Raw genomic sequence first — 12,376 nt, 5'->3', positions numbered from 1 at the left:
TTAAGTCCTTACAGGAATTCTGACTGTGGCACCAATGAACCAAACAAAGGTTTTGTAAGAAAGGTCAGTATATTTATGGTTTGCTTTATAAAAGTTACTATAATACAATGGTACATAGTATTCAATTCACAAAAAATTATGAACAAATATTTACAGCATGACACACCCACAACAAAAAAGGAAAACCCACGTTTTTCAAAACAAGGTACATACGGATGACAGCGCCTAGGTGCACAGAACGGTCCTAAATTTATACAGTTGTTTAAAAGAAAAGGGAGCAGAAATTGTAAAAAATAATAAGAAGAATCCTAAATCTCAAAGGCAAGAGATTTAATTCTGGTGTTGTTTTTCAATGAACACAAAAAATCAATGCCATTTATTGCAAACCTTTTTCCTTTCCCCTTTTGAAGGAGGTTATTTTTCATACTGCGAAGTAAAAAACGGGATCTTTCCAGAAGTGATGAAACAGGAAAAGAAGGACTGAGGTTTTCCGGGCCTCAGCTTTTCCTTGGAGGAAATATCCCTTGAATTTAGTGTCTCCTTTGTTCCCCTCCCAAGTAACGTCCCACTGGATAGATGCAGAGAGTCCAGGGACACCACGGAGCGCCAGACACAGTTTCCTTGTCATTTCTACAAATACTACATCGGTAATTGAGAAGGAACATTATGAAATAAATGAAATTTGGAAAAAAAAGAATCAAAAGTTGCAGTGTTGCTTAAATACATTTTAGGTTGTCATTAATAGACTATACACATTTTTCTTGTCTGAAATAAATAGATTTCTCACGTTAAGGTATCCGAAAGGCATATAACAAAAAAAAGCCTCCGCTTGGCATTTTTAAAAAAATTCTTCAGCTTCTTAATGCTTCTAGTTTGATCTATGTATCTGACCAAAAAGAAAGTGATTTTTATACAGAATTTACATTATACATAGCTTGACACAAGCTGTAAACGGTGCCGGCGTGTTCCCTCAGTGCGTCACGCTCCCAAAGGTCCACTCTCTCCTTGAGGTCTCCGCCGGGCAATCTTTTAAAAAAGAACTCCAAACTACAATAGTCACTTTTAACAAAGTATGTACATGCTTTCGAAGTACAAAGAAAACAGCCCTCCCAACAAACAAAAGCCCAAATCAACGTGTTTCTACAAGAAACAGTGTTTGAAGAGAAGAGTTGGAACGGTTGCTTATGTACAGATGATGTGTCCATTTGAAACGTCAAAATTTCATTTTCCCTCTTTTAAAAAAAAACAACAAACAAAACATTTTATACAGAAAAGCACTGAAATGATCCCTGAATATAGGTCACAAATGACAAAACAGAACTTTCCATCAGAATTTTAAAAATGATGTAATCCTCCCCCATTGTAGAAACAAGTTGCTTTGATAATGGAAAGGTTGGTTCCGGGACTGGCTCCTTCTGAACCCTCGAATGAGGGAGAGAAATGATTGTATGCAACCAAGGAGGCTGGTCTCCTGGCTGGAGGAGGCCGGCATGAAGGACACCAAGCTGACCCCTTGCCCTCCTCCTCGGAGCCCCAAAGACAAGGCCGCTGGGTAGGTTGTCAACGCTTTGGTACTCCTCTGGGGCGGGAGGGTTGTGGCAGTGCCCAGGTCGCTTCTGCAGCTGAAGTGAATCTTGAAAGACTGGGCTGCTATTCCTTTTGGAAAGCTTGGGAAGTAGCCCCGCCCCCCGTCTGAGCTGGCAACAGAGAAGCCGACTAGATGCCCCCCGGAGTTATTGCGGGGAGTGCCCATGGACTCTGGAGTTCGGAGTCAGGATAGGCTTGTGCGTACTTAGCCAAATACGTTGGGACTCCTCTCCCAACAAAACCAGGGCCCCAAGGAGAACACTGCTTCCCTCCTGCCCTGACCACGGCCGGGCTAGTCCCTGGGGTGGCATGTCCCATGGCTGACACACACAAAATTTGTTTCAGGTTCTGTCTCAAGCTAACTCACAGAACCCAAGAGACCGCAGTAGTCCTAGTGCTGTTGCGACCACCCAAGGAAACCTGGCTTCATCCAGATGAAGCGCCCACTCGCCTGGTGCTGCTCTTGCCCAGACGCTCCCAGGCCCGCCTGCAGGAGAGAAGACACTCCACGCAGATTGCACTCGTGGGCATGAGAGAGGATGGGAAGGCCAGGTGCACGGGACGAGACAAAGCAAAAACGACTCACAACAGAAGAAGGCAGAAAATTGTACCAAAGAAACAAGACACTGGGGAGTCCAACCAGCTTCTCCCAATCGGGTCTTTCACTTCTATACTCAGGTTAACGCAGACTGAGCAAAGCCCACGGTCAAATGAAGTGCCTTGGTTAGAAAACACAAGAAGGCATCAGAATGTGCTTCTTCCTCTAGGCCCTTGAAGTCTTGCAAGGGGGAGGTCCATTCACTTTTTAATGCTATAAAGCAGGCACAGGCCACAATGAGAGGGACTTGCTAGGAATCCTACGGCCTTATGGGAAGTGCTTTGGGAAGAGAACGCAGGCCGGCCAACGCTAGCCCTGCCTGGGGAGGGAAAGAGGAGGCCAACTGGACTAAGACAGCATCGAGACAGGCTCTGTTCTTCGCTAGCAAACTCCTCCTAAATAGAACTACATTTAAAGTCCAGTTAATTCATTCCTGGAGCAAGAAACAGGCAAGTCCATTTGCTCACCTTGATACCTTCTCAACAAACCTGGACCAATTTTTAAAGGGACTGCCTTGCCCTCAGACATGATTTGTAGTTTCAAACATAAAATTTACCTGCTTGGGTTGCAATTCCATTTTTTTTTAAAAAAAACTCATTCAGCTCGACATAGTTCGCACACGGGAGACACAATTCCGAATGAAGACTTATTTTGACTATATAATTTGCTTGCTGTAGAAAGTCAGGATCGAAAAAGTATTGCTTTTTTCAGGCCATAAAAGAGCAGCTCCCCTCGCAGTGTATCACCTGAATGCTAACAATAAGCAGGGCTTTAGCCACCAAGTACGACACCTTTCAACTGGCTGAGGATGACAAAACCCGCAAGAAACCTTCTGAGTATTGAGGCACAAACCTGTGGGGATAATGCTTAAGAAGAGGACTATTCAAGGGCCACACGAGGAAGTGGGGATGGTGGAGAAGCACCAAGGGGAGAAGCGTCGCATTCGATTTGGATTTGGATCAGGCCAGTTCTGCTTAATTTGGAGCAGGGTTGTGCCGGCTTCTTCTGGAAGCCTCACAGAGACGAAGATGCCTGACCGGAGACTTCTACAGCAAAAAGCAATGCTACAGTGAAGGAAAAACAAATGCTGCTTTTCTTTTGAAAACGATCAGTTTCTCCTACTCTCTCCACAAGAGGGCAAGCAGAGCACACGGGAACACCGAGAAGGCCGAGAGAGACAACTTTCCGCTATTTGGGACCTTCCTCGGATCCAGAGACACCACAAACCCAAACCGAAATCCCCAGCCTGCCCCGGAGCCTAAGCACCTGATGTTCACTGAACAGCTATGCCAGCTAGCTTCCAATCCGTCCAGGGACACCTGACCCCCCTTTTTCACATTTTTAAAAAGCTGAATGCCTTTCTCCCACTCCCCCCACCCCAGAAACAAAATCAATGACAAAAAGGTAGCAGCGTCTTATGTAAAGAGGAACGTTTCCGAACAATGCAAAGGTACCTTACTATACCCACGAGAGCTGTGCCATTATGGAGTGAGCGAGGAGGGGAATAGTGTTTTGATTTCTGGTGCCACTGCATAATGGGAGCTATTTGCCAGGGAGGGGAGCGCTGGGTTCAAGGGGGGACAGCACCTGCAGCTGGAAGAGTCTTAGTGTGCGTCTGCAATTTGCACGTCTCTGGACCGATGGACAGTGGAGGTCTCTCCCGCCCCTTCCTTTGCTTCTCCCTCCTCCTCGTTTGGCAAAAGTGCGACCGCCTCGGTTACCACAGTCCGGACACAGCCAACGTGTGGCAAACAACCTTGGGCTTTAATTCAGGGTCCCTCTGCAGTTCTCTGAACCGCACAAACAAGGGATCTTGACATCCTCGATAGGGAATTTGTAGTCATAAGTGATTTCCTCATTCACATTGATGTACTGCTTGGAGTAAATGACAATCTTCTTTTGGGATTCCACCGTGATGACTTTAGCATAGCAATTGGGCTGAAGGAGAGAAAAATAAACAAGGCATGAAATCAAATGTGACCATTCATTTCTTCACATTTGGGGCCCACGACAACTTCAATCTCCCTTTCTGCGTAGGAACAGGTTGCTTAGCTGTAACTGTGCTTTATCCCATGGCCATCTATGAGCTCAGCAAAACAGAAAAAAGGAAAAGTATGGTATATACCAGGGGTCCCCAAACTTTTAAAGCAGAGGGCTTTAAAAGTCCTTCAGACTGTTGAGGGGCCGAATTATCATTTGAAAAAAAATACAAACAAATTCCTAGGCATACTGCACATGTCTTATTTGTAGTGCAACAACAACAACAACAAAAGAACAATACAATATTTGAAAATGAAAACAATTTTAACCAACATAAACCTATTACAATTTCAATGGAAAGTTTGGGCCTGCTACTGGCCAATGAGATAGTCAAGTTAATTAGGATTGTTGTTGTTGTTGTTGTTGTGTGCCTTCAAGTCATGTCAGACTTTGGCCGAACCTAAGTCTAAAATTAATTATTTATTTACTGCATTTATTTACTACATTTATATCCCATCCTTCTCACCCAGAAGGGGACTCAGAGCAGCTGTATGTACATACCATATATTATATTATTAGCATAACACAATATTCGCATTATATATTACTATATTGAACTATACCACTATACTGTAATATTATATGATATAATATAATATTAGTTTGGGGACCCCTGGTATATACAGTAGAGTCTCACTTATCCCACATAAACTGGCCAGCAGAATGTTGGATAAGTGAATATGTTGGATAATAAGGAGGCATTAAGGAAAAGCCTATTAAACATCAAATTAGGTTATGATTTTACAAATTAAGCACCAAAGGATCATGTTATACAACCAATTTGACAAAAAAAGTAGTTCAATATGCAGGAATGCTACGTAGTAATTACTGTATTTACGAATTTAGCACCAAAATATCACGATGTATTGAAAACATTGACTACAAAAATACGTTGGATAATCCAGAACGTTGGATAAGCAAGTGTTGGATAAGTGAGATTCTACTGTAGTTCTATACTTCTATAGTGATATAGTCACTTATATATTATGATTGTAGTATCAGTTTATATATTCCAACTGTACAGATAAGTCTCAAATTTGTCTCAAATTTGAATCGGGTTTAAATAAACCTGATGATTGACCGTAACTCCGTTCCTGTGGTTTACACAATGAATAATGGTAGACTTATGTATAGTATCAATATCAATATAACAAACCATGTATAATCCAATGTCCAATTTTAACAAATATAATTACTGATACATAAAGTAGTCTTATTAAAGTCTTGATAATATTTTCAAGGTTTGTAACACTCTTCTTCAATCATCGGGTTTATTTAAACCCTTGTAAGAGGAAATCTGACAACAGCTATGAAGCCAAGGAATACTTACATTGCAACTGTGATTGATAAATCTGGCAAAGTTTCCACACTTTGTTGCATCGATAATTGTGTCATGATCAACTCTGAACATGTAGCTGCTCCCAATGCCTTCATCCTCATATCGCTTCTCTCGCATGTCGGCAATTACCTGCAGAATAAGCCAGAAGTCAGTATGTACTCAGTGTGTATGAGATAATAATAATAATAATAATAATAATAATAATAATAATAATAATAATAATAATATTTGCATTTCTATACCACTTTTCTCACCCCTGGGGGGACTCAAAGCGGTTTACAACATAATAAATGGCAAAATTCAATGCCTTACAAATATATAAAAATATATAACATTACATTTAGGCGTGCTCTTTCTCTCACATACATGGATACGCACAACCACACACAACCACACTACGGCACTCGGTGTCTTCTTTGGACTTACCTGGCGGATGTTTTGGCCCACGTACTCTATCACCATCTCATCAGCAGCAATCGGCTCCATGGCAAAGAGTCCCCAGTCATGAATGTGACTCTTACAAAATTTTAGCTTTTTCTTTCGGAACTATATCGCAAAGAGATATGAAAAAGAAAAACGCTTACGAAGCTGTTTACATTTGGGCCACAAACCTTCCCTGACATTTCAAGCCTCTCCTTGAACCTGCAGACTTCCTTTTACAAGCCTAACAGACATCGCTGTCACCTGGTTCAAGACTCCTTTCTTGCCATGGTTTAACCAAAACATAGTCCTTTGGAAGACAAACAGTTTAGTGACCTGACCAGCAAGGGCTGTGGTCAGGGTGAGGAAGCAATACAACTTACCTTGAGTTGGTTGAATTTGAGCAAGTCGCTGTCGCAACTGCCCGTGAAGGATGACAGGAGCCTCCGTTGCTCGGACCTCCTCTCGGAGCCTGCCCGGGTGGAAACATGGATCTGGGCAGGGATACTCATGCCCTGAGAAGGAAAACAGAGCTGGGTTAGAGTTGCTCAAAAAGTTTGGTTCCAGACACATTTGGCATCAAGATTGCAGAAGGACTCTCTAGTTCAGGCTGGCTAATATCAGGTATCTGCTAGTTGGACTGTTAAGTTGTCTTGCTAATATGGGGGTTACTTAGATTGTCCTCTCTGTATCTATACAAACTCTGATTCTATCTGCAAGTGAACCAACACAATAACTGCCTACACTTCCAGAGGGCTGTTTCTCTGTCACCACTGAACTTGTTGACCACTCTCTTTCTAGTCTTGTTCTGCTCTTCTGGTTCAGCAGTACAACAGCGAAAACAGAAGAATGGCCTGCCTCAAGGGAGCATGCTTGCACCATCAATGTTCAGCATTTACACAAATGACCAGCCACTGCCAGAAGGGACAGAGAGTTTCATCTATGCTGACGATCCTGCCATCTCCGTCCAAGCAGGGAGCTTTGAAATGTTGAAACAGAAGCTCTTCAAAGCTTTAGGTGCTCTTACTGCCTATTACAGGGAAAATCACTAATTCCTAATCCATCTAAAACCCAGACGTGTGCTTCTCATCTTAAGAACCGATAAGCATCTCGAACTCTGAGGATGACCTGGGAAGGAACCCCACTAGAGCACTGCAGCACAACAAAATACCTAGGAGTTACTCTAGACCAGGGGTCCCCAAACTTTTTAAACAGGGGGCCAGTTCACAATCCTTCGGACCGTTGGAGGGCTGGACTATAGTTGGCCACCGAGCAATAATAATAATAATTAATAATAATAATAATAACAACAACAATAAAAAAGAGGGTTGGAAGAGACCCCTTGGGCCATTGAGTCCAATCCCCTTCTGCCTTTATGCACCAAAAGCACAAGCACAGCACCCCTGACAGATGGCCACCCAGCCTCAATGATGATGATAATAATAATAATAATAATAATAATAATAATAATAATAATAATAATAATACAGGGTTTTGGAACACAATACTCCTGACCTCACAATTGTGTTAAAAAACAAAGTATGGATTGTCGATACTGCAATCCCAGGTGACAGAAGGATTGAGGAGAAACAACTGGAAAAGCTGACACAATATGAGGATTTAAAGATTGAATTACAAAGACTCTGGCACAAGCCAGTCAAGGTGGTCCCAGTGGTGATCGGCACACTGGGTGCAGTGCCTCAAGACCTTGGCCTGCACTTAAACACAATCGGCGCTAACAAAATTACCATCTGCCAGCTGCAGAAGGCCACCTTACTGGGATCTGCACGCATTATTCGCCAATACACCACACAGTTCTAGACACTTGGGAAGTGTCCGACGTATGATCCAATACAACAACCAGCTGAGTGTCTGCTGTGGACTCATCTTGTTGTGTTTCTAATAAAATAATAATAATAATAATAGCTTTAAGAGAAGAAGAGGCCCTTGGGTCATTTAGCCCAACCCCCTTCTGCCCTTGTGCCGTGGGGGGCGGATAAATGGCTTCGATGGGCCGCATCCGGCCCCCAGGCCTTAGTTTGGGGACCCCTGCTCTAGACCGTGCTCTGACGTTCAAGAAACACTGCTCGATTATCAAGCAAAAAGTGGATGCCAGAAATAAACATAATACGAAACCTGGGGATTGCAACCAGACACAGTGAAGACATCCGCCCTTGCGCTTTGCTACTCTGCTGCTGAATACGCAGGCCCAGTATGGAATACATCTCACCATGTTAAAACAGTGGATATGGCTCTCAATGAGACATGCCACATTATCATAGGATGTCAAAGGAAATCTAGTATAATTTCTCACACTGGAGAAATTATATTGTTTAGCCGGCACTGCACCACCTGATGTCCGTCAGGAAGTAGCAGCCTGTAATGAAAGGATCGAGATAGCGACATCTCCAGCCCATCCTCTGTTCATATACCAGCCAGCATGCCAATGCCTTAAATCAAGAAATAGCTTTCTAAGATCTACAGAGATACTCGCAGGAACGCCTCAGAAAGTGAGAGTCCAAAAGTGGCAGGCTAAAGCCCGGATGACGCCGGATGAGAGACTCCCTCCTGGCACACAGAAAACTGGGCAACTTGGGAGGCGCTGAACAGATGCAGAGCTAAACTTAGGAAATGTGGCCACAAAGTGGAGTCTACGACAAGCAAGTGCAGAGAAGAGCAAACCACAGACCACTGACTACAATGCAACTGGAGCCCTGCCACATGCACAATGAAAGACCTTCTCACAGTGACACCAAAGGCACTCCAAGTGGCCAGCTTCTGGTCAAAGGAAATCTAGTATCATGCCAAGTTTTTGTCTTTTTTAAAATACATTATAACTGTATCCTCAAATCACTTCTGACACAATGAATAAATAGTACAACAGGAACTGAGGTCTACCCAAGAAGATCACTCCTCCCACTGCCCGCCTTGTTCTTCAGGTAGATATCACAGGCTGGGCATCTTGGGGAATTCTTAAGCTGACTAAAGCAAGGAGGGAGATGTCCCACCTGTGTATCGGCTGGAGGCTCCTCAGCAAATGCACGGCTGTTATTGAGGTATTTTAGCTTATCTTTCTTGTCGATTTTGTAGTAGCCTTCGCTTCGCGCACAGCCTGTCACATGCTCCCGCATCCCATCGTCTCGTTTCTTCTTCTTTGCAGTCGAGAAGCTGGTTGGTGGCCCGGTGTTAAGGGAAAAGCCTTTTAGGGGGCTCTTGACCCCACGATTACCTAGCAAAATGTGTGTTTTGTTGTCCCTTCAGCCTTCCTAAACCATTCTAACAGCAGCATACAACCACAGGGTTACAAGCACTCAAGACAAATTGATCCACTGGCGTAACTAAAGGTGGTAAGTGTTTTGCAAAGCTTCTGAGTGTCACAGAATTCAGTTTCGCTTCACAAATAGCTTTGGGAAACTTGAAGATTCACATGCTGCTCTACCACCTTCAACTAGTTCAATTAAAAAGTACATTGGGTCCCATTATGTTATTTAGCTCCATAGTTGAATAGCATGATATTTTAACAAACAGATAAAGGCAACCTTCAAAGAGTCCCTTTGCTATTTCAGTATCTAAACACAGAAAAGGACTTTGTGGACAATGATGCATCAAAATACCTTTCTTTGCTATCTTCATTTTCTTCTCACTTAACAATCGTTGAACTGTCCATTCACTGTGAGATCTAAATAGATATTAATGCTTTTTCTGTGTTGTCGAAGGCTTTCATGGCTGGAATCACTGGGTTGTTGTGCGTTTTCCAGGCTGTATGGCCATGTTCCAGAAGCACTCGCTCATGACATTTTGCTCACATCTATGGCAGAGGACCTCACAACCTCTGAGGATGCCTGCCATAGATGTGGGTGAAACATCAGGAGAGAATGCTTCCAGAACATGGCCATACACCCCGGAAAATTCACAGCAACCCAATGCTTTTTCTACTTTATTGTGAAGGCTTTACCTACAGCAATAGGCCCGGGATGTGGCACAGGCTGGAGAGCAGCTGCAATGAATCACTGCAATGAATCACTCTGACCAGGAGGTCATGAGTTCGAGGCCCGCTCGGAGCCTATGTTTGTCTTGTCTTTGCTCTATGTTAAAAGGCATTGAATGTTTGCCATATATGTGTTCATTGTAATCCGCCCTGAGTCCCCTTCGGGGTGAGAAGGGCGGAATATAAATGCTGTAAATAAATAAATAATAAATAAATCCGTCTCTCCTAGAGTGGCATGTTCTGAAGGAAGCTAGACTGGTAATCCAGTGGAAAAGGATATAAGGATGGTATACCCACAGGGTATCGTTGAGCCAGTCCATGCCATTGTCTTGCTGCAACAAGTGATCATACGTAATGCAAAGGAAATGGATATCTTCGTCATCGATCCCTCCATTCCAAATGTCATACAAAATGGTCATTTCCTCGAACTCTGACCGGGGCCTAAAGTGAAATCGTTGCGGGGAATACTCAGGGGAAGGAATTGTGGGGAGGTCGTCCGGCCTCTTCTTTTGCCGCCTCCACTGCCTCTTGCATTTCAGGTAAGCCTCGTCCTCTTTGAGGTCCTCATTCCACTGGTTCTCCAACTCCTTGAAGGGAAGCTTCTCAGATAAAACCTCAGGGCCCACTTTGTCGTGGAAGCAGTCGTTCCGGAAATCCAGGGTCACTGCTTCGGGGTCTTTCAGGGGATAGAAAGCCTCCGGGTGGCTACTCAGCAACTCTTTGTTCACAGCACTTTCAGTCAAGGCAACTGGGATGGGAAGGAGAGGTGGCTCGAGGGGTTTGCTGGGATAGGGCTCCAAGAGCGGGCCCAGCGGAGAGGACCGTTTGGGCCGGCCTGGCTTCCTTTTGAGGGGCAAGACAGAGGAGGGCGGGGGAGGAGGGAGGGGTGGGGAGGACCCCGTCTGTTCTGGGGCAAAGAGGGGCTGCGTGTCCATGCTGTGTTCCTCCAGAGACATCTTGGAGTCAACGAACAAGCAAGGCTGAACAGTGAGAGGTACTGGCTGGTTGGGCGGCAACTCAACGTGAGCATGGAAAGATTGGACCGGGGGGCTGGCAAAGGGGATGGGGGAGGGCACACTGTTCACCCCAGCCATGAGAGAAGCGCTCAGAGGCTCTTTAAAGACCTTCTCGTCAGGTTCATCCTCAGAGAGCTTCTTGCTGGACAAAAAGCAAGGAAGGGTAGCACCAGGCTCTGGGAAGGTGGGCGTGAAAGTGAAGTCCCTCCCCGGAGTCCGAGGAATGCCACCGCTGTTGATGCTGGGGGACTGGGAGGGGTAGGAAAAGGGGCTGCCCGGGACTTGAGGAGAACTTAAAGTCAAGCTGCTCCCCGTGAGAGGAGCGTCGCTGCCCGGTGTGGCCGGGACCGTGTCAGTGCTCTGAGACTTCGAGAGGCTGTGCGAGCACTTGGCTAAAATATCCCGGCCCGGAGTCCGAGGCAGCTCTTCCTCGAGCGGTGGTTTGGTCATCGGCAACTGACCCGGGAACTTGTCAGGAAGAAGCAACAGTTCCTCTTTGCCTGACATCCCGCAGGGGAGGGGGAGCGAACAAGATGGCACAGCATCCATGGAAAGCAGGGGAGACTCCCCGTGAGACGGCACTTCCCTCCCTGGAGTCCGAGGAAGCCGACCTTCCTCCTCAGCCGTCAAGGGCAGCTTGGGTTTCGCTTGGGCGTATAAACTGCTGTCCTCATGCTTGGAGAAAAACGAGGTCTTGCTGGGTAAGACATCTCCAAGGAGCCCCAAGGAGGTTGGCGGACGGAGGTTCTCCTCTTCCTGAGTCTCTGGCTTTGGACCGTCCAGCATTTCAGGCTCAGGCTCGATATTTGGTTCAGGTTCCTCCACAGAGACTTGAAAAAAAGAAAAAAAGAGAAATGAATCCATTGATTTGGTTGCCAATGGGCTCTCCTTTGGCACAGTGCACCGTGGTTACAAAACTGACTAAAGGCTCACAACAGGAGCCTTTATGATGCCTGGATGATGAGCAGCTTGATCATCACGCATCATCCACTACAAAAACATTCTTTTCGCTAAGTTAGAAGGCTACAGTCTAGAATCATGCAGTTGAGGTACATGGGACTTTGTCTCCGCACTTTATGCTGGACCATTCCCTGCCCCACTTCCAATCTAAACACATAAAAGTGAAAATATGTATGTGTGTATGTGGCTTGGGTGCCCACTTACACAGACAAGCTCCCACTTCCACAAACAGTTATAGCTCCTACTATTCAGGAAACACCAGTGGCTCTCCCTCTAATGACACTGCAGGTTATAGTGAGCGCCGTGAACATGCCCAAGAGCCCTGCCAATGTCCTCCACTAACACCATACTGTCCACCATCCAAGTGAAGGCTTTCATACAGGGACAACATCAGCCTAGATCAGGGGTCCCCAAACTAAGGCCCGGGG

At 45.1% G+C, this 12,376-nt stretch overlaps 1 protein-coding gene across 2 annotated transcripts in view; it reads right to left on the bottom strand.

The window, feature by feature from the left end:
- Nucleotides 1–50: 50 nt before the first annotated feature.
- Nucleotides 51–12,376, bottom strand: part of setd1b (SET domain containing 1B, histone lysine methyltransferase) — a 58,557-nt gene continuing 46,231 nt past the window's right edge. For both annotated transcript variants that reach the window (XM_062958740.1, XM_062958739.1), the window contains exons 13-18: nucleotides 10,253–11,818; nucleotides 8,993–9,159; nucleotides 6,368–6,499; nucleotides 5,991–6,110; nucleotides 5,556–5,693; nucleotides 51–4,123 (exon numbers count right to left, since the gene is read on the bottom strand). In XM_062958740.1, coding sequence (XP_062814810.1) covers nucleotides 3,950–4,123; nucleotides 5,556–5,693; nucleotides 5,991–6,110; nucleotides 6,368–6,499; nucleotides 8,993–9,159; nucleotides 10,253–11,818 — 2,297 coding nt within the window. In that variant the 3' untranslated portion in view covers nucleotides 51–3,949. The remainder of the gene's footprint in view (nucleotides 4,124–5,555; nucleotides 5,694–5,990; nucleotides 6,111–6,367; nucleotides 6,500–8,992; nucleotides 9,160–10,252; nucleotides 11,819–12,376) is intronic.

This window comes from Anolis carolinensis, chromosome X (assembly GCF_035594765.1).
Source record: "Anolis carolinensis isolate JA03-04 chromosome X, rAnoCar3.1.pri, whole genome shotgun sequence".
In the NCBI taxonomy this organism is placed as follows: Eukaryota; Metazoa; Chordata; class Lepidosauria; order Squamata; family Dactyloidae; genus Anolis; species Anolis carolinensis.
This window is presented reverse-complemented; position numbering and strand designations above follow the sequence as displayed.